Source organism: Balaenoptera musculus, chromosome 7, assembly GCF_009873245.2.
Source record: "Balaenoptera musculus isolate JJ_BM4_2016_0621 chromosome 7, mBalMus1.pri.v3, whole genome shotgun sequence".
In the NCBI taxonomy this organism is placed as follows: domain Eukaryota; kingdom Metazoa; phylum Chordata; class Mammalia; order Artiodactyla; family Balaenopteridae; genus Balaenoptera; species Balaenoptera musculus.
Window position 1 is genome coordinate 63,530,620 of NC_045791.1, and position 23,164 is coordinate 63,553,783.

General features: G+C 36.5%; 1 protein-coding gene across 1 annotated transcript; it reads left to right on the forward strand.

The window, feature by feature from the left end:
* Positions 1-1,252: 1,252 nt before the first annotated feature.
* Positions 1,253-21,680, forward strand: DUSP19 (dual specificity phosphatase 19). The gene is made up of 4 exons (XM_036856896.1): positions 1,253-1,660; positions 6,951-6,997; positions 14,376-14,528; positions 19,517-21,680. The coding sequence occupies exons 1-4, from the start codon at positions 1,435-1,437 to the stop codon at positions 19,769-19,771; spliced, it is 681 nt and encodes a 226-aa protein (XP_036712791.1). The 5' UTR covers positions 1,253-1,434; the 3' UTR covers positions 19,772-21,680.
* Positions 21,681-23,164: the final 1,484 nt, after the last annotated feature.

The window sequence follows — 23,164 nt, forward strand, 5'->3', positions numbered from 1 at the left end:
ATGGGATAATGTGTGTAAAACATCATTAAGCACCTGACATATAACACTAAGAATCTAAAAACTGCTTATAAGCACAGGACCTAGCATGTAGTATGTGCTCAATAGCTGGTAAATTTTTTGATCATTTTATGATCAAAATTTATCATTTTGTGATAAATACATGGAATGATATATGAGAGTTAGAGTTGTTTTTGATGAACACATGATGGTTTAAATGATGCAAAAAAGTTCTTCAGTTCTTCATTTTAGAATGCCCTGTAGCTAGTCTGGGCTGATTTATCACTCTTTTCAATATGGAGAAATTTGGTTTAAGTCAGTTTCAACAACAACAAAAATTTTAATAAATTGTTGTGAATAAGTGTTCTCTAAGTGCAGCTTCACTTTATACATGTGTTTATACATTGTGTCTAAGCCCATATAAAATTGCATTTTATTTTAAGTGGGGTAAGAAAATTTTCTATTTAAAGGAATCTTGTGATTTCTTTGGTAAAACACATCATTCTTTTCTAATCAAAATCGTTCTATAATTGATCTGTTTCGTAAACTTGTATGTTTGCAGCCCCAATTTCTGAAACTATGTATGAAAAAACTTGTGGCCAATGCCTCTCATAAACAGAGTGTATATTTATTGCATGAAGACTTCTTCTGCAGTTTTACTGATAATGAAAATGTAGGCGAGAAGTCAGGGGAAAAAATGTATTAAGCTCTTATTAACCTGCAATATAGAAACATAATTAGAAAATTACTTTTGCAGGTTTCATTTAAATTGTTACCTTACAAGTCTGCACAACAGTTTTTTGTTTTTGTTTTTAATCTAGTAAATGTTCCTCTTGGCAGTAACATCAGAAAGAAAGAGTGTGAAACACATAGGAAGCGAGGAATAACTTTCAACGTCTGCTGTAGCCCCCCGGATTAGCCTAAAAGCAGGCGGGCAGGCACGGTTCTGCACAGTAGGAAGGTTTGCACTGTGACTCCGCAGCTGTACCAGAGCAGGAGGGATACCCAGGTCACCACAAGCAACACCGATCGAACATATCCAGAAAACCACTGCTTTTAAGGAGCGAGGAAATATCAGCCTTCTCTCCCATTAAGTCTTATATGTTATCATTGGGTGTGAATAATAAAGCTAGCTTTAAATAGCAACAGTAAGAAAACTCTTGGGGGTGGTAATTAATTTTCGGCCAACCGGAAGGAGAAACAGCATCCAATCGGCGCCCGTTTCTCAGTGGCCAATCAGATTTCCCCTTACATTGCGGCGCTGGGAAAAACGGAGCTGGAACATCGTGACTCCCAGCGTGTGACTGATACAGTTACCTGCAGGACAGTGAACCACTGAGGCTGCGTTTGTTACTTGAACATTAAGGGACTAGCAGTTCCGTCCTTCACTGTGCTGGCTGGATTTGCTTGTGTTTGTTCTTAGCCACTGCTCATGTAATGCACTCCCTTAACCAGGAAATTAAGGCATTCTCCCGGAATAATCTCAGGAAGCAATGCACCAGGGTGACAACGCTAACTGGAAAGAAGATTATAGAAACTTGGAAAGATGCCAGAATTCATGTTGTGGAGGAAGTAGAGCCGAGCACTGGGGAAGGTTGTGGTTATGTGCAGGACCTTAGCTTGGACCTGCAAGTTGGTGTTATTAAGCCATGGTTGCTCCTGGGTGAGTATATTGATTTGCCACTAAGTTATTGAGTTCATTTAACTATATTAGTTAACGTTTTCCTCCCTAATAATAATAGTCTGTACTATCAGCTAAACTGCTGGAAAATTGAAATGTTTCCTTTTTTGGATATGGAACTTGCACTAGCTAGCTACACCAGCTAGTCAGGGATGTTTCTGCCCCACTATATACATAAGAGGCATAGATTCTAGTAACGCATAGCACCTGGTATTTGAACTTTCTAAAAGCTTTCTTCCTGTTTTCCTAACTTCTCTGGAGGATAACACATTGATGTTGTATTTTCTTGGATAATAAAAGGATATAGACTTAAAGATTATCAAAGTAAAAAGAATGCTTTTATTAGGCAAAAGTACAAGTGACAAGGGTTGAAGTTATAGAAAAGTTAATACTTCAAAAGACAAGTGCTTTTTTGCCTGCTCTGGGGTTGCAAACCATATGGAGTGCATGCCTCCTGTGGCCACATCTGTTCATGGTGTCTGTTTTTGGAGTGTTAGGAGAAGGTGGACTGATATTTTATAGCTATGAATCTGATGGTTTATGATTTCTTGTATTATGGAAAATACAGGTTCCCTATACAAAGCATAATCCACAAAGAACAAATGAAGCACAGTTATAAAAGTACAAACTTGTCAGCTTGGCAAGAATATGATACGGTATTCTTAAAAAATAGTCAACAGTGTTTTAAGTAGGTTTGAATTATTTTTCATTTGTGAATAGAGAAATTAAGACTTGGAAAAATCAATGATTTGTTAGTATTTATACAGCCAAGCCCCTCTTGAGTAAAAAGAGCACTGAATTGGGTGTCAGAAATGGCCAGGTATTATGTGGAGTGCGCATAGCATCTCACTCCTTTTAAAAACTCTGTGAAGCAGGGATCATCAGCTCCATTTTACAGATGGGAACTGGACTTAAGATTGGTTAAGTAACTTGCACAAGCTCAAGTCTGATACACTCCTGCTCTCCATTGTTACATAGACTGACTCAGGGAGTCCAGGCTTTTAGCCATGCTCTACGTATAACTAGATGAGCTAGTGAAAGTCATTTATTCTCTTTGGTCCTCCAAAAAAACCATCTGTAAAGCTGAAGTAACAGTATATGCTTATCTTATAGGGTTGTCCTGAAGTTGGAAAAGGTTTTTGAAACATATCAATTGCAGTATACATATAAGTTGTTATTGTATTATGTATTATATGTATTGTTACATGACTTGTCTTTTCACCAAATAAATATATCCAATCAGTTTCTGCAGCCCCGGGAAAAATGAAGTGGGTCGTTTAGCTAGTCTGGAAGGTGCACCCAGGATTTGCACACCATTTCTAGGAGAGGAAATATATCAAGGCACGTGTTTTGGTTATTTGGCTTCCATTGTAGTAATAATGCCTTAAAATAATTATGGTAGAATTTAAAAATATCATTCACCCTTTCAGAGTTTTCATGAACTTCGCTTATTTTTTTATCTAGACTTATGCAAAGTGAGCTGATCAAGGTAGTGTTCTCAGATTGGCATTGGAACCCTTCCAGGATCTTGAGCGAGTGCTGGGAGGGACTTCTGAAACTAGTCCTTATATGGTCACCTCTTTGGACCAGGAAATGGGATAATTTCATCAGGTACAACCTCCTTTCTTCTGAGAGGTAGATAGACCTTCTTCTGCCCAGTTACAAGCGACTTATTCCAAGGGACCTATGGATGGTTACATCTAAAGTTCTTCCACGTGAATGATGCAGGGGTTGTTTCTAGGTTGCTTCAAAGAGCTTCCTTCATCTATTCAAAGCAACACAGCTCCCACCTAGCACTACATGAAATTAAATTTTGTTTTGGGTGGGAAATAAAGAAAATAGAAAGCTGTCAAAATATAATCTGTCTTTTTTAGTTAGCTCATAAATTCACCCAAGCTTCTGCATTTCAAAAATCTTACATAGGACCTTGAACTACCTAACAAGTTGATAAAAGATCTTAGTCAGTGAATATTTTTGTCCTAGGTTTTGCAAATTATATTTTTACAACAAAACTCACTAGGACTTTTCTTATATCCAACTTGATCTGTAAAAGTGAAAAATTCCATTTCTCTTGGGTAGTTAAAAAGGTACAATTATTTCTTGTTATATCCATCCTGTTAAGAAGTCCCAACTGGTGACATTTTGAGATCTTTGCTTCAATTCTAGGTGAAAATCTTGGGATCCTTTATAAGGTTGTAGAGGATTTCTGATATCCTGGAAGCCCAGTATTTTTAGGAGGCAAATAATACATTAAATTTGAAAAGCTCTGTATTTTGTAAAATTATTTTACAAATATTATTTTACTTTATCCTTATAGGAATTTATGCTCCTATTTCTATCCATTTATGAATGTTCACTCCTACAAATCTTCTTAAAACATTTCTCTTTGGAATATTATTTATTTCCCTTTTCAGTAATTGTAATAATATCTTTTTGGCTTATTTCAGTAATAATTTTTTTGTTTAATTTTTTTTTTTTTTTTTTTAAACTGGACCACCAGGGAAATTCCAGTTTTGTTTTGTTTTTTTTTAAGTTTTTTTTTTTTTTTTTTAATTTATTTATGGCTGTGTTGGGTCTTCGTTTCTGTGCGAGAGCTTTCTCCAGCCGCAGCAAGCGGGGGCCACTCCCCATCGCGGCGCGCGGGCCCCTCACCATCGCGGCCTCTCTCCCCGCGGAGCACAGGCTCCAGACGCGCAGGCTCAGCAGCCGTGGCTCACGGGCCCAGCCGCTCCGCGGCACGCGGGATCCTCCCAGACCAGGGCCCGAACCCGCGTCCCCTGCACCGGCAGGCAGACTCTCAACCACTGCGCCACCAGGGAAGCCCTTGTTTAATTTTTTGATGATGAAAATAGAGATTTGTAAATCAAGACATGCTGCACCAGAATTTATGCAGTATTTAGTATTTTCATAAAAAAAGATCTCTTAAAAATAGAAACAGGATTCTGGAGATCTTACGTAGCCTATTTTTTATGATACATATATTACGATTGCAACACATTGAACTTGTTAGAAGTCCCAACTCCAGTAGCACGTAATATACTTTCTAAATCAGTTACTTCATCTGTAATATTTCCTTAATAATTCTTGGCCAAGGTCATGAATATTAGTGGTTTGTAAGTGTCAATGTAAAATATAACTAAGTTATTATTATTATTATTAGACTTCTTTCTTTAGTTGTAGTCCTATTCATCAACTTTTTCTGTTATTTAAAATATTACCATACTGTTAAAATTGATTTGCTATTCAGTTCTATTAAGTTTAACACAATTATAGATTCATGTTGCCACTGTTAAAATCATAAAATTATTAAAATTGATATTTGTTTTAAAATCTCGATTAAGATAGTTTATAAAAGGATAACATTCTACTTTTTCAAAACAAAGGTTTAAATAACACATTGTTATAATGATTTATAGTGTTTACTTCTTTTAATGATAAGTGTTTTTCCAACAAAATTTTAACGCAAGACTGCAACACAAAGCAATCATTTAAAATTGGAGAAAAGCTGATGTTTATATCTAGAATTTAGAGAGAATTAACGTGAACTGAATACTACCAAGTATTAGATGAAACATACAAGCCAATTACCTGAAGTCCATTTGTGCTGACTAAAATTATCCCCCCACACTATTAACACTCATGTAATTTTCCTATTGTTTGAAAAGGCAGTGATACAAGTTGATTTTTGGTCTCAAGAACACTAAATTTGTAACAATGTATTCATATTCTGGAAGTCATTTTCAAAATATAGCAGCCAACTCTGGAATATAACCGACCTGTTCTGTTTGGTGTGTGTGTGTATTTAATGGAAATAATGAAAGTATACAGGTTTGATAAATATAATAATGACAGTTTTGGGTAAAAAAAAAAGAATTTCATTCATGCATTTTTTTTTTTTTTTTTATTTTTATAAATAGGCAGTGTAGAATTATTATTTAAAAGATAACATGCATATTAAACCACCAAATTTCAGTTAACTTATTTGAACCCATTTCTCCCCCCTGGAGATGAATAGGACTTCCTACAGAAAACTGAGAAATTATTTTTAAATTATGAAGTATTTCAAATGTGTAAAAAATTACAGACTATACTATAACAGACAATTACATATCCACCATCCAGCTTTAACAAATGTTAATATTTTGATAGGCTAACTTTTAAATAAAGTTGAATGTAGACTCAGTAAGGAGCCTGTGAGCTTCGTATTACCAAGAGAATATTGGCCAACCAGCATACTTGCTGGCCTTCCAGCTACCTAAAATCACATAATAGAAGCTGGCAGATTTCCCAGGTGGATAAGGTGAGAAAAATGTTGTTTATAGAAATGGAACCTAATTCAGGAAAGTAAAATACTTGAAATCTTAATATAATAAATGCCCTATTTTTTTCAGTGTGTCACTCACTTATTTTAACTAGTTGTTCTCATGTATAACCTTGCTTATTACCTAGAGTCATTTTCCAAGTGTGAGAGGTCTAGAAAGCCAACTTTGACTGGAAGAAACTGGAAAAGGATACAGCCCTAGTGGTACACAGAACGTGGGTGGAATTCTATAGACCAGCAGTGTTTGCTCTAAGCTACTGGGTGTTCCCAGACCAGCTGGCACTAAATCATTTTGTGGGTGTCTTTTTTAAAATATCCTTTTTTAAGTTACAAAAGAAATAGATATTTATTGTAAAAAGTACACATAAGCATAAAGAAAAAAATCACCTATAATCCTACTGTTAACATTTTATTCTGTATATTTCCTGTCCATTTTGAAGCATATACATAGTTTTTGTTTTTACAAAAATGGTTGATGTTTTGTAACCTGCTTTTATCACATAATATATTGAGAATATATTTCCATGTCATAAATATTCTTCTACATTTCTCATTTCAAAGGGCTGTATATATTTTCACTACATAATTGTACTATCTTTAATATAACCCAACCCCCATCATTGGGTTTGGTTGGTTTTTTTGTTTGTTTTGTTTTTGTGGAGTTTATTTTGTATTACAACACTGTGAAGAACATCCTGATCGCTAACCTTTGCAATATCCAGGACTTTTAGGAAGAATTCCTAGAAGTGGGATTTCAGAGTCTAAGAGTATATACAAGATGAATATTTTTTGATGAACATTCCTGAATTATCTTTCAGAAAGTTGGACTGAGGTCCTCCCAAGTTGCATTTCTTAAAATAAATGAATAGCTAACAGAGTTGTTGCAAAAATTAGATTAAAAGTCAGGATGATTATTTTCATGTTCAAGGTGATGTGATTTATTTCTTATAGGGTCACAAGATGCTGCTCATGATCTGGATACACTGAAAAAGCACAAGGTAAAAAGAAATGCTTCAGGTCTGGCACTGTGTATAGGAAGTATTTTAATTGTTACATTTATTTAGGAAAAACTGCATAGGTCCATTTCAGAGTTGGATTGGTGAGATTTGGCTATCATTTTAATAAAGTTACAAAAATTATTGCATTTAATTCAAATATGTGAATTTGTAATCCATCTTTCCAGTTTTATTTTCTCTCAGTCTCCCTTTACGTATCGTCATGAACCTGACTTTGGAGGCACTTCTTCCTGCCTCTGCTTATGTAGTTCCTCTGTGTGGAATAGACCTTTCCCTCTTCTCTTCTTGTCCAAGATCTACCCATGCCTTGAGTCCCAACTCACATACCACTTCTTCCCCAATGCTATCTCTTCCCACCTTCCCCCACACAACTGATGTGATTTATTACTTATTTCAATACTTACTGAAAAAAAAATTTAGCCATCTACTATTTTGTTAAGCACGATTTCAGGGTCATGGAATTGCTATGGTTTGAGGAATGCAAAAGGTTCTTGTTCACATGAAGTTTATGATTTGAGGGGCAGAGAGGCAAGAAAGACAAATAAGCGGCTACAGTACAGTGTATTGTATGTGTTGATGGGGATGTGCAGGTGCTGTTGGAGAGCATGGGAGATGATGCCCTTAACCCATGTTTGTTTGGGTTGGGTTGGGGATAGTAAGGTGAGGGAAGTCTTCCTGGAGGAAATAATATTGAAGTTTTGCTCTGAAGGGGGTGAGGAGGGAGCAGACAGAAAAGTGTTCAGATAGAAGAAATGGCTCTTAAGTTTATTAACCCTAGAATAGAGAGTGTGAGAAAGAAGGGTACCAAGAGACAGTGCCAGAGAAGTAAGCGTGAGTCAGATCACAAAAGTCCATGTAAGCCAGAGTAAACTGTTTGGAATTGATACAAAAGACAGTGGAAAGCCTTTGAAAGGCTTTATGGAGGGAAGTAACAGGATCAAATTTGCATTTTAGAAAGATGGCTGGTTAGAGGCAGTGTGGAAAATAGGTTGGAGGGTTGCTCAAGCTAGAGATGGGAAGACTAGTTTTCAGGATGTTGCAGCAATCTGAAAAATGATGATGGTGGCTTAGATTAGGATTCAGTAGGGGTAGAGAGAAGTGGATGGATTTGAGGGTTTTTTAAGAGGGTAGAATTCTCAAAAGTTAATGATTGACTACTTGCAGGACAGAGTAGAAGGGAGGGTGAAGTTGAGAAAGGAGGAGGAGTCAGAGGTGATATTCAGCTTTCTTGGATTACTAATTGGGGTTGGTGTCATCCCATGAGATAGGGAACAAGGTAGGGAGGAGCAGGTTTTGCAGGAAAAATAATGAGCTCAATTTTGAATAATTTAAATTTCAGATGCCGTGGATAATCTCAGTAAAGTTATTCAACAGACAGTGTGGGTATATGGGGTCTGAAGTTCAGGAGAGAGGTAAAAATAGAGATTCAGGAATCTTCAGCTTGTAAGTAGTGATTTAAATTATTGGAGTAGATGAAATCACCTGGGGCAAGGTGAGCAGAGAAGAAGGCCTACACCAGAACCCTGAGTAATACCAACCTATAGGGAATAGTCAAAGGAAGAAGAATCTGCAGTGGGAAAGGAGGTACTGTAAGAGTTTGTAGGAAAGTAAAAAAATTGTGGTGTCATGGAAGCCAAAGCAGAGAGTTCTATGGAGGATAGAGTCAGCGGTGTCAGATGCTGCCGAAAGTTTAAGTATTGTTGGGACTGAATTACAACAGTTGGACTTTAAAACAAAGAAGTTGTTAGTGACTTTAGTGGGAACAGTTTCATTTGAATTGGAGGCCCAAGCCAGATTTCAAAAGATTGAGAAGTGGAGGAAATGATCACACCAAAAAAGGGGAGAAGAGAGCAGGAAGACCCATAGGTGATGAGATCAAAAGAGGGAGATGGGAGAGTTTTGAGCGTGTATAAAGCTGATGGTAGAGAAAGGAATTGAAAATACAGGAAAGCAAGAATTGTGGCTAGAGGGCCAAGAAAGTAGGAGGCAGTGTGACCCCAAACACAGGTGCCAGAATGAGCCTCATAAAGTATGTGGGAGCACATCATGCTCTGTATTAAGAAGGTAGAAGGAAAGGGTGAATGCAGGTGTAGGCAAAGTTGTTAAATTTGATGGTAAGATTTGATGGTAAGGGTTCCTATGCGATGACTTGTCTTTTTACTGTAAAGTGGTAAGTGAGGTGATCTACTGGGAGTCGGGAAGAGATGGTAGGGTTGAAAGTTATTAGGAGAGTAGGGAAAGTTTGAAAGAGCTGATATGGGGAATGAGGGAGAGAGCCTACTAGGGAAATATAGTTGCTAAGCATCGCTAAGTTTCTGGAGAGGTTGGCTCTCATGAACTAATGGTGGCATGAACTGCAGTATTGTGTGAATTTTTTCCAGCAGTGCTTAGCAGTCTGGGTATAGAGGGGACTTTTACCAGTCAGGTGCAGGGGAGGTAGACCATGGACTCTAAGCTGAATAACAAAGGAAGTGAAGGCAAGAGGGGGCTGATAGATAAAATAGAAAGATCAAGGAGTTGATGGTTTTTGTGAGGTGTAGAGGGAATAACTGAGTGGAAGATGGAAAGATAAGAGTGGGATACCTGAGTTAATGTATCAGAGCTGGATCAGTCCTGGGCACTGGTCTTGCAGAGGTGGTGAAGGAGAGTGGTGATGAAGGTCATTGGCGATGAGGTCGTCAGGGACCTGTTAAACCCAAGTGGAAATTGATGTCACCCAGGATAATGGTAGGACATGGGGTAGGACTCAGAAAACTGAGGGTCAGGTGCCCAAGGAATGCAGGGTATAAGATGGAATAATCAGCTTGTATGAATCTCAAAGAGCAAGGATTTTTACTGGAGGGTGGAAAAGAAGTGATTTGAAAGAGGCAGGGAGTAGCCAAAAGAATGCAACCCTGTCTCTCACCTACGATGTAAGTGGGGTGCTAGGCCCCTTTCTAGTTGCAGGAGACATAGAAATGAACAAGCAGTAAGGTCCTTGATTTTAAAATATATTTTCAGATGAGAATAAAGTCTCTGAAAGAATTGAAACAAGGCAGTGAGAGGAGTGGCAGGGGGATAGGCCTCTCTGAGGGTGTTATATTTCACCTGAGACCTTAGGACAGAGTCAGCTGTGCTTAAATCAGGGAAAGAGCACTTAAGGCTGAGAGAACAGCAAACGTGGAGGCTCTTGGAAGGAACAAGTTCAGTCTGTGTTCCTCCCTTCTGGTCTCATAACGCTTTGTTCTTCTCCTGTAGCTCTTAGCACCTCTACTTTTTATTATTACTGTCGGTGAACATGTTTTCCCCTCTATTATTCAGCAGACTTCTAGAGGATTAGAGACCCTGTCCTACTCATCTTTCATCCCACAGCTCTGAGAAAAAAATTTGATTAAATTGAGGCTGAAAACTTTATGTGATAAACACTTGCAATTAATTTCTTCAAGGAAATAAATACTAACCAATTCATTAACTAATTTGATATCTTTACTTATCAGTGTACTTATTTGTGTTTAAACTGGACTCCCCTTGTTTTATTATAATAATAACTGCCTGACAATAAGAGACAATGGCCTGGAATTGCATAAGGATATGAGAATGACTGTATATCCTGATAGGAGCCCTCTTAGATCAATATTTCAACATAAGTAGAACATGTTTTAGAGTCTTGCTCACATGAATAAATTAATATTTCTCAGGGTAAAAATGAAAATTAGAAAAACTGATAAATTTTTTCATTGGCAAGTGTTTTATTATCTAGCCCCTGTTACGATACACTAGTTCAAATTCACTTTCATCCTGGTGATGTGAACCAAGCTGCTGTTTAAAAGATCATTCTGTCTCTGTATAAAAGATCCTGTTAGATGCCTGGAAGAAGCAAAACTAAGCTGAGCAGCTGAATAGAGGGTTTCTACAAAAACTTAAGGATGCTGCAAAACAAAATTATTGATTTAAATGCATGACACATTTCAAAGGGATTTCTTAGGGTTTAAGTAGAGTGCAGTAACTAATAGAAATTCTCTTGTGGCAGATCATTTCAGAAATTTCTATAGGAATTTCATTATAATGTTTAGATATGGTAATAATAGTTGTTTTATTAGTAAGGTACTCATTGAGTGCCTGGTGTATGCCCAATAAAGCATGAAGGATAGAAAACTAAGTGTAACATAAAATGTTCCAAGTTGTTCACTGCAGCACTGTTTATAATAGTAGGGAATTGGTTAAATGACCAATTTAACCATTTTTGGTTAAAAATGGAATTGGTTAAATGACCAATAGTTTTTTCCATCAGTAGGGAATTGGTTAAATGACCAATAGTCCACCCACATGACGGAATACTATATAGCTTTTTAAAAGAACACAAAAAAAGGGTCTCTAGATACTGATATGAAAAGATCTCCAGGACATTTTTAAAAAATTAATTAATTAATTAATTTACTTATGGCTGTGTTGGGCCTTCATTGTTGTGCGCGGGCTTTCTCTAGTTGTGGAGAGTGGGGGCTACTCTTCGTTGCGGTGCGCAGGCTTCTCATTGTGGTGGCTTCTCTTGTTGCGGAGCATGGGCTCTAGGCACATAGGCTTCAGTAGTTGTGGCATGTGGGCTCAGTAGTTGTGGCTCGCAGGCTCTAGAGTGCAGGCTCAGTAGTTGTGGCGCACGGCCTTAGTTGCTCCGAGGCATGTGGGATCTTCCCGGACCAAGGCTTGAACCCATGTCCCCTGCATTGGCAGGTCCAGGACATTTTTAAATAGGGGGAAAAAACCCAAGGTGTTGCCTTTGTGTAAGAAAGGGAGTACATAAAATATTTGCATAAAGATACTCTAAAAGAATATACAAGAAACCAACAAAGATGGTTACCATATGGGTGGGAGATGATGGAGTGGAAAGAGACAGGGTGAGAGCAAGACTTCTTAATGTTTCTTTTTTTTTTAATAATGTTGTGATTTTTGAACTAGTTCAAAAGATAATTTTTTTTAATTAATTAATTAATTAATTTATTTATTTATGGCTGTGTTGGGTCTTCGTTTCTGTGCGAGGGCTTTCTCTAGTTGCGGCAAGTGGGGGCCACTCTTCATCACAGTGCGCAGGCCTCTCACTATCACGGCCTCTCTTGTTGCGGAGCACAGGCTCCAGACGTGCAGGCTCAGCAATTGTGGCTCACGGGCCTAGTCGCTCCGCGGCATGTGGGATCTTCCCAGACCAGGGCTCGAACCCGTGTCCCCTGCATTGGCAGGCAGATTGTCAACCACTGTGCCACCAGGGAAGCCCCAAAAGAGAATTTTTTGATAATGCCTAAATGTGAGGATTAAGTGAGTTAACCTGTATGCCTAGCACATACTACGTACACAATAAAGGGGCTATTCTTATTATCCCTATTATAAAGGGCATCACAAGGTCAACCATTGTTAGGACCTCTGTAACTGCATTTTGGAAATATGCTTGATTACTAGAAGGGTTTTAGGCTAGGTCCCCATCACCACCACCACCATGACCTGAGACTCAGTACAGTTCTTTTCAAGCATGATCATTCAATCAATATATATGTAAGCTGCATTTCCAAGCAGCTAAACTACCTAGACATTGGGTAGTTTAATGATCCACAATATTTGTAAAGCGCTTTTACCTTTCAACAAGTTTTCCCAAGATTCTCATTGGGTCGTCTCCATAATCCTGTGATGTACAGGGAAGCTATATAGATACAGATATATTCTGTAAGTGGTCAGACCTCATTTTTGGTCTTTTGGGAATGCAGAATATAGTTCTAAAGGTAAGGCAAACACATCAATATTATAAAACATTGGCACATCTATTAATTCAGGGCAGAATCATGTAGTCCTGGCCAGAAGTCCACTTGGAGTGAGAGAGTAGCTTGGCACAGTCAGGTGGGACTTCACTGGGGAAAGCAGAAGGACATTTCAGACTGTATCTTCTAGAACTGTTCTTCCCTTCTTTCTAGGTTCTTCCATCTGCTCTCTATTTAAGAGTCTCTCGAGTAGATTTGAGGTTTTCTTCTGTTGTCTTCTTTCCACAAGGCAGTTAATAGCCTATGGCCTTCTCTTCATGAGGCCTAGTTCCCTGAGTGTCTTAATCAATACTCTTTCGATTGTGGACCACAGAAACCTGAGCAAGGAAAGAGAATGTGTATGATGATTTAGGGGGCTCTCTGGAACCCGAGGGAAGAGAGTGGCCATGCCAGAGAATAGAAGGCCATCCAGGACAGCCTCTCTCTCCCGCTGGCACATGGCCCCCGTCTGTACATCTGTGTTGTTCTCATTTGGGAGCAGAGATCTTTCAGCTTCCCTGAGCACTTAATAGAAAACGGCTGTTCTTAAATCTCCCGAGTTTGTGGATCATTCTAGCTGTCTCACACACCTATTTTTTAAATTCCTTGAGACAATCTGCTCAGTCTAGCTTAAAGTCAGGCGTCCACCCGAAACCAGTTAGCTGTGCCGAGGGAAGGAGTGGGACACGGCCCAAGTCATAGCTGGGAGGGTAGTGGGGGCAAGAGAGGCAGGCTGGACAAGTACTCTAAAATATGATGAGATACAAGAAAATACCAAGATCAGGCAAAACCTAAGATCCAAACTAAGAGAGAGAATAAGTACAGTGAGAAGCATGTCCTGGTAAGAAACAGGGACTCATATTTCTGGTCTATTTAGCCTTTGGATTCTCTTAATAGACTTTCCACATGGCTCCTTCCATTTGCTTGGTGGACTCCAGGAAAGGAGCCTGAATGCATAGATGGACGAGGAGGTTTCTTATGTGTACCATTTAAAAGAACATCTTTCATGACCATCCCACCTTTCAACCAGACTAATTCATCAGAATTTCCGGGTTTGAGACCCTGTGGCATTGATATTTTTAAAAAGCTTACTGGTGGTTCTAATGCGCAGCAACACTTGAGAATGATTGTACTTACAAAGAATACAAGAGGAAAATAGGGAAATAATTATTGAAAGGGAAGTTGTGTGCTACTGATGCACTTCCCTTACGTAAGTTTTTATATGGACATTAATTGATTTATTCAATAAATATTTTAAGTACTTTCTGTGCTAAGGTCACTGCTCACTCACAATGCTTACTTACAACAGTGAGTAAGCTAAACCTGGTCCCTGCCCTCATGGAGTTTCTAGTACAGTGAGGGAGATAAACGGTCTCTCAGTGGTAAGGGCTATAATGAGGCAAGTAGAGGGTGCTTTGGGGGTATATAGAAATAGCACTTCTGGTAAGGGATGAGGCAGTCAGAAAAGGCTTCCTGAAGGAAGTGTTACTGAGTCATGCTTAAATTGTTTATTCTTGTTACAGCTCTCAACATCTCAGTCTCTGTTTAATTAACCTAATTCACGAGAATTTTTAAAAATCACCTTTTTTTTTCTCTTTAAGGTGACTCATATTCTCAATGTTGCATATGGAGTTGAAAATGCTTTCCTCAGTGACTTTGTATATAAGAGTATTTCTATAGTGGATCTACCTGAGACCAATATCCTGTCTTATTTTCCAGAATGTTTTGAATTTATTGAACAAGCAAAAATGAAGGTAAGTTTTGTTTTGATCCACAGTTCTTCAAAAGCAGATATTTAAAAATATGGGTCCATTATCCAATATTTATTCTTTCTGTAATGAATATGTAGAGAACCATTATGAATTTCCCCTTCAACAATATTTCATTAACTCCTACAACTATTTAGTTTTCCAGTTGCTCTTTTTTCAGTGAGATATTTACTTTTAACTTTAATTTCTCATCTTCCTATGCCTTCCTGAGAAATATTCGGATTTAAAATTTTCTACTTACTGAATTTTCCTGTGTACATAGGTATTGCGTTAGCCCAAAAGTTCTTTCCGGTTTTTGGTAAGATGTTATGGAAAAACCCGAATGAACTTTTTTGCCAACCCAATACTCAGGTTTCCTTTGATAGTTTCTAACCACCTGCCCTCTGACCACTTTGCAAGGTAATCAGGTGGACTGTGGGATGGAGGCTGCTCTAGTCCTGTTAGTGTATTTATGAAGATTAATATTCCTGAGATTGTATAAAAATGCTGATCAGAAGCTGTCCATTGGTTCTCTGACTTTAGAAGACCAACAGAAAATACAATACTTCAATCTTGGTACTGATCCAAGGCAGGGCTTCTAGGCTGGCTGTTACCAATAATTATACCTTGAAATGACATCATTTTTAGTCAGTATATAATTCTTACAAAATTTATGTGAGATAAATAGATGGGAATGTAGAAGCACTTACAGAGAAAAGTTAACTGTCCTGGAGCACCCGACAATTAATGACAGTTAATAGAATCCAGCTTAATTAAATTCTGATGATCTCCCTTCTACCTTATCTCTTTCCCGCTCTCTCTTCCTTCCTTTCATTTAGTAATATTTATTGAGTGCCTTAGGTGCCCAACACTCTTCTCGATACCTTCCTCTAGATTACCGGAAAAATGTGACACTATTCTACCTTGTTTAATAGCAGATATTTGGATGAAAGAAAAGGACGAGGTTTTCTAATTCAGAACCTAGTATTGGCCAGTCTGTTCTCTTGTGAAAAATTTTACAGACTCTAGATTGTCACATTCCAGTGTGCCAGCTAACAGTGTTAGAAATAAAAGTGACAGTGTTTCTGTATTAGCTGCTTTCCTAAGGAGATATAGAATATACGTCAGATGGTAAAGGAAAAATGTAGACATCATCCGTATTCATATTAGAAGATATGTACATGTTGCAAGTAAAAGTGAAATGGGTAATAGTTAATAAAAATTGTCCTTAGTTTGGGTTTCCCAAAAAACAGAACCTGAGCCAAGGATTAAGAGCTGATGCTTCATTTGAGAGGTGCAATCCCTAGGCAGTGAGAGTGAGAAGAAAGGGAAGTGACTCAGGTAAGGATGAGAAGCAATGTAAGATGATGTGTTTACCTTGCTGAGCATAACTTCACAATGAGTTGACAGTGAAATAGCTGGGTACTTGGTAGGGTGGTGCCCAAGACATCCCCAGGCAGGGAGTCCAAAGAAACTGCACCTCAGTACAGATTTTGGGAGGGAGGGAAGAGAGAGAATTTATCTGCCTGGCCATCTGTCAGCTCCTATTTCCCATGGTCAAAGTTACCCATGGAGAGGTAACCAACCTCACAATTCCAGGTTGTGGCACCCCACCCCTTCAGCGGCCAATAGGCAGTCAGCCACAGAGGTTGTAGTTGAGGTGGAGCAAGCTGAGGGTGAGATGATGGCATCAAAGTAATCCGAAGAGATGCATAAATGTTTCTGCTACAAGATGTATTTGAATTCTGTAATAGGTTCTAATTTCTCAAGCCTTATGTTTTTTACTGAAATCTTAGCCTCAGCCAATATTTCCTTACCCTGAAAACTCTTTATTGTTTAGATAAATACATATTTAGTTTTAGCAACAGAATTCTTGAATTTTCTTCATTCATGTTTTTCTAGAAGAGATCTCTTCATGATTTGCCTATTGTATATGCAAGTATTATTAATGTGATTACTCAGTGAATTGCATATTTCAAAACTACCTTTCTAGGTCCTAGTTTGTTGTTTTCATCGTTTTTACATACAGCTGCCAGATGGAATGTCTTCCATTTTCCCATGTCTCTCCTCATTTCTCTCGTGTACTTATAAAACCCTGTTTGTTTGGTTTCTCTGTCCTTCCTGTATCTCTGCCTAATGCATTATTTGTCAGGTTTATGCCCAAAGGGACAGAAATACACATGAGAGGGAAGTAGTAAGGTAACCTCCATAGCCTCAAGAGTTCTCTTAGGAATATTTACTTGACCCCCTTTTTTTATGTGCAAAAGGTTTTGTTTGTTAGTATGAAAATGTGTATTTGATATCCATGTTTACTTTATTATTTATAAGATGTGATTTTAAAACATGTAATTTATAACATTGTAGAAAAAATTGGAAAATATAGATAGGTAAAAATAAGGTCACCCACTTCCACCATATAGATATAACCACTGTTAGTATTTTAATATATTTTTCTATATATCAAAACACCTGAACTTGACTCAGTTCATCTGTCAAAAAATATGAATTACTTACTCTGAGAAGATACAAGGGAGTATATTGCTGCCCTTAAGGAGCTGGCATCTAATTGAAAGGCTATTCATAACAACACGGAACAAAGCAAGCTGCATAAAATGGAAATACTATAACATAATTCCTATCTGCACATAGCAAAATGGTGATTTGATTTTTTTAAGAGAATGTTTTCTCAGAAATGCAGAACAAAATTAATTTGTTTGCTTAGCAAACATTTTTGGAATACCTGCTATGTGCCCAAAATTGTACTAAGTATTAGGCATGCAAAGATGGCTTGGATATTCCTCCTGCCCTCCTCTCACGCAGAGAGAGACAGCCTTCTTAGAACAGAAGCCAAAGTTAGCTGGACCAAGAGAGGAGCAAAGGCCTTTCAAGCAGAAGACAACAGCAAGTGCAAAAGAAAAAATTGCTTTATAAATTATTTAATTGTCACTACTTTGAGTTCTGAAAGGGGATATGAAGCTAGTAGTTTGTTTGGAAGTACTTTCAAGGGCAATATGATACCCAAGGAATAATAAAGGTAAATAGGTAAATTCAAAGGCTGTAGAAACTAACAGAAAAGTAGCTGTTATATAAAGAATGTAAGAGGGAAGAAAATGCTAACATTATTAAACATTAGCTAAAACTGATTGCACAGTGTATGAGATTGAAAATAAAGCTAGTTTCATTTTCAAAAGTGTATGTATGGATCATAAAATAGAGATAACTAGTATACAGTCAGGAAACATTAAAAATGACATGAGGGCACCTCTTATTAAGCCTATGATTCCAAGTTTCTTTGGAATATCTAATTTGTTTTGAGTTAAAAGAAGTTCATTAATAGTTTTCATTGGTTACTGTAATATGATTTTAAAATGTCTTAAGTCTCATAAAAAAGCCATTGTACAAAGTGAGAAAAATTCTGTATATGTAGAGTGAATATTTGAGTTTTGCTTTTCTTGTACAGAAAGTTAATATCTGGAAATGACTCTGAAATATATAAATATAAATAGACAATCTTATTTACAAAGCAGAAATAGAGACAGACGCAGAGAACAAACGTATGGATACCAAGGGGGAAGCGGGGGGTGGGATGAATTGGGAGATTGGTATTGACATATATACACTATTGATACTATGTATAAAATAGATAACTAATGAGAACCTACTGTATAGCACAGGGAACTCTACTCAGTGCTCTGTGGTGACCTAGATGTGAAGGAATCCAAAAAAGAGGGGATGTATGTATACATATAGCTGATTCACTTTGCTGTGCAGTAGAAACTAACACAACACTGTAAAGCACCTATACTCCAATAAAATTTTTTTTAAAAAAGGAAAAAAGAAAAAAATGTATATAAACAATTGAAATTGTCTTTTGATATGAGGACTTAAACTATTAACTAATTTTCTTGTGAATCATCTGTGTTTTCTTGAAATAAGTTACACTTGCAAATTTGTTACAATAGACCTAGAAAAGGAATTTTGCAATAGATTTATGCATCTAAGAAAACTGCCTTGTAAAAGTAAAATAATCCATAAGCCATAAACATAGCATTGTTAATGTGTGCTTGGGCAGAAAATTTTCAGTTGTAAGGTTTTTCCCTGTTCCCATCTTTCCTGTGTTGTAAGAAAAGAAGAATCAAGAAATGAAGTAATTAAATGTCTGGTTCTGTTGGGTGTGCTCAATGTTCACTACGTTTCATTTAGATCATTAACTTTTTAAAGGCCTGAGATAAGCTAACCTGTATCAATGCTGATCCATCAGATCTATCACATTCATTATTAATGCAATATTACCCCCATCAGCACTGGCCTTGCACTGTGTCCCTTTTCACTTGTAAAGTATCATTTGCAAGTTACCTGAAACGTTTTTCATTTATTGACCTCATGCTGGTGTCTAATTACCTTTTCCACTTTACATTGTCGTGAGCTATTGTGTCATCATTTTACTACCTCATAAGTTTAACTATGTTTTAAGTCACTTCCCTCCAGAATAAAATATATCCAAGGGAAGAAAATTTTTTCTTTACTGATCATTTTACATATAGATTTCTAAGCCAGTGATACTAGTTTCTTCATGGAGCATTATGTGTACCTAGAATGTCCCGAGCTTTCTGTTTAGTTTATGATTATGGTTTTATTTATATTTCCACATATACTTCCTGTGATTTTTCTCTTATTTATAGACTTGTGGCTACTAAGTTACTAGGCTTTTATGTGTACTTTACTAGATTACTTCAGTTTAATAAAAGGTAGTTTCAGAATTCCAAATATATCATCACAGCATTTCAATTCTGGGAGGTGGGAAGAGAAGGTTTGGTTAATTGATTGATTTTTCCCATTCATTCCCTACAATGAATTGTATTTTGATGATTGAATAGATTGAATCAAATAATCGATAAAGTGAATATTTTTGTTTTATAATTTTAAGTAGTATAAGATTATATTATAGTCTTTCTTAAATGAATAATGAAGATTTTTGTTTGGTTTTATTATAGGATGGAGTGGTTCTTGTTCACTGTAATGCAGGAGTTTCCAGGGCTGCTGCAATTATAATAGGCTTCCTAATGAATTCTGAAGAAATTTCATTTACCAGTGCTTTTTCTTTGGTGAAAAATGCAAGACCTTCCATATGTCCAAATGCTGGTTTTGTGGAGCAGCTTCGTACATATCAAGAGGGCAAAGAAAGCAATAAGTGTGACAAAATACAGGAATTAGAAGAAACAACAGTTCCTGAGTTACATTCTAGCTGATGATGGACAACTGTAATTTCTGAGTTGGTCTCTAGAGCCACCTTTCCCCTTTTTGAGAGTAAACTAGTAGAAACTTCCTTTTCTCATGCTTTTTTCAAGTGGAAATAGAGGTCAATTGATTGTCCTAAGTTAGGGTATAAACAAATTTTAAAATTATATCATGTTTTCTTTAGTATTATAATGTGTGATTAAATGCTTCTTTGATTTGCTAAGGGAAAATAACAATGTATTACCAATAATTGATTTCTGTAGAAAGAAAAGGTTAAATTTAAAATCTATATTAAAGCATGAAAGATTAAATTAGTTGATTAAAACTTTGGCAGTTTTTCTATTCCAGCAACTGTTTCCATGAAGGAAAAAACTTGAAGTGCTACTTGACTTACTATTTCAGAGGGAGGTAAATTTCTTTGTGAAGAATTTAAGATTAAAAAACAATACCTTAAACCTCCCAAAAGAGTTAACCAAAATCTGAAGGTTTACACAATATTTATATAGTTGTTATGATATTCACAAAATTTTTATGTCTTTTATGAAAATGTACCACTTTTCATTTTGATTCTTTAATTTAACTGTATTCCCTGAGTTTATTTTTAAAGTTTTTTGTATAGCTATTCTCTCTTACTTTATTGTGAGCTTATGGTTCTTTTATTAGGTGATCTGGTCTCTTACATTGTATGCTTTTTATTCTGGGTCCCTAGCATTCTGTTTTGGGTCTGACGTCATAATTTTCTGATCTCCTTGGATCTGTGGGAAAGTGTTTTATACTAAAAAATCATTTTTAAAATGTGATTTGGTTAATGATCTGTTTTCTAGTTCAGTATTCTACTAGGGAACATATTTTTAAGGAAAGAACAGTTATGGTTTGTAAGAAATTTTACATACATTTTTAAAAAGCCCAAAATCATTTACAATTTTATTTCTGGCCAGAGGCTTTGATTAGTTTTTTTTTTTTATTAAGTCTCCATATTAGCAAGGCTGAACTCTGTACGTTATGAATTTGCCTTAAAGATATTCTTTTAATTATTCAAAATAAAACGTACTTAAAATTAATTATAATAATTAAGATAGAACTTATTTAATAGCTTTCAAGTAGACTTTCACAGGCTTAGAAAATATCATTGCCCTCTAGATTTTATTAAGAAAGTCCTGAGCTCTTCTTAATTGCACATTATAGAGAGCAAGCATTTTCCTATACATAATTTGTAAAGTGCACACTGAGCACACCTGTGCATTTGAGAAAGCAGGCTTTCTTATGCTGCCAGGAGCAAAAAGTAGAGGTGATAAATGCAAATTATGTTTCAAGATTGCTTATAGCCTGACAAGATGCCATCATATGCAAAGCTATGAACTTTGCTTCTATTAAGAAGCAGCATAAATGTAATCAACCTTCTGTGAGCTGTTTGAAGCCGAACAAGGCAGACAGAATCCTCTTAAATATGAGACTGGTGTATAATACTGTCTTTATGGTCAATATTGCTGAGTGTTTGCCGGGTGAACCTTTTCCATTCACGTGAAAGCATTTATTTAAATACATTTTCCTTTGTTATTGCTATTTAGTTTTCAGCCATTAAATGTTGTGAATATGAAGCCTTAAATTGAACTTATTCCTTATGGATAGTTTATTATTTTGGCTGTAGTTTGCGTAGGTTTTTTCCTGTAGTGATCTGGTTACGGTGCAAACATGTATCTTCTGTATCATCTACAGAAGTGCTTTGAGCATCAATTTTGTTTTCTCTTAAATGATAATAGTTTGCTGTATGTAAATAAATCAGTAAAGGTAATTGTCTTTTAAATTAAGGGTACTATGTAAGGCAATGATGGGTCATACATGGAGCATGTTTATTGGGCTTCTCATGGATATGTCACTGTGTCATACCTAGTTATTTATAAAAGGAACTTATCATTATGATTCTCTGTCTCACATATTATAAACAGATCTCAAATATACATCTGTTTCAAGGGAGTGGAAAAAGTATTTCAAGGATTTTTGGCCTCTATTTTAAAATAGATTTTCCTATTTTAGAAAGTCCCCCTCAAAGGTAATTTCTCCAAAGATTCTGGAATGTAACAAGTATAAATCAGAGTATTGTCTTAAAACCTTATCCAGTGAATTAACTCAATGAATTAGCACCTTTATAAGCAAAACCACAATACATTAAAAAACAAACAAACAAATGTAGCACAGTGAATTAATTGATTTTGCCAGGTGACTTTAACTGGTTGCTTTTTCTGCGCAAAGCATCCTGAACATATTAGTCACCCTGTAGTTACTTAAGAATTTAAATGAGAAGATTTTAAAGTTTTATATTCTTGTGATACATACAATGGCATTTTATGATTAACACATTTATGGTTCGTTTCCTTTGATATACTTTTAAAAAAAGCTTATAGTTAAGCTTTTCTACTTCAAGTGAAACTTTGACTTACCGTTTTGTATCCATATTTATAATGTGCCCCTTATTGTTTCTAGGTATTGATATACTTTAATAAAATAATAAATTTACTATTTCTCCCATTAATATCTTTAATTCTTTGAGGTATTTGTTTTAAAAGACTTAACAATTATTGCTGTCAAACCCTGGATTAAACAAATCTGTTGGCAAAACACAAAATTATACATTTTGGAATATGAATTAGTTTAAGGTCTGTGGAGATTTGATCCTCCAGCCACCTCAAGAAGTGAAAAGCTAAAGTCAGATCTTGTAATTGGCATTACTGTGGATAAATTGGCAGTGAAAATTCAATAGAATATTCAAGTAGTTTAAGTCAAGAGATACTGAATTACTCTCAGATTAAACTGAGATTTACTATCTAGTAAAGCCTTCCCTGACCACCTTATTTCAAATTGCTCCCATCCCTAACACTTACATCTACCTTTCCTGTTTTATTTACTGCATATCCCTAATTATCACCAAAATTATATATTTTATTTATTTTGTTGCTTTTCCCATCAAAACTTGGGCTCCCCATGAGGGCAGAGATTTTTACTATGTTGTTTATCTATACTAGTGTGTACCCCATAACAGGCATTCAAAAATTGCTTGTTAGAAGGAAGGGAGGGAGGGGGGAAGGAAGGGAAAAACACTGATGCATGTTGTGCCAGCTTAATGGTACCTACTGCAGATCACAGTTCATGCTCCAGCAAATGAACCACAACGTACATCTGTAGCCATGTCTGACAGTGCATGAGGGTGACAGCAGGGAATGTTAGGTCTGAAACAGGATCCACATAGGACCCTACGCAGCAGAAAACATGAGTACCCTTTTTAATTTCTGAATAATTTTCTTCCTTCTTTCCTTCCTTTCTTTCTTTCCTTCTTTCTTTCTTTTTTTTTTGCAACACCGCACGGCTTGCAGGATCTTAGTTCCCCGACTAGGGATTGAACCTGTGCC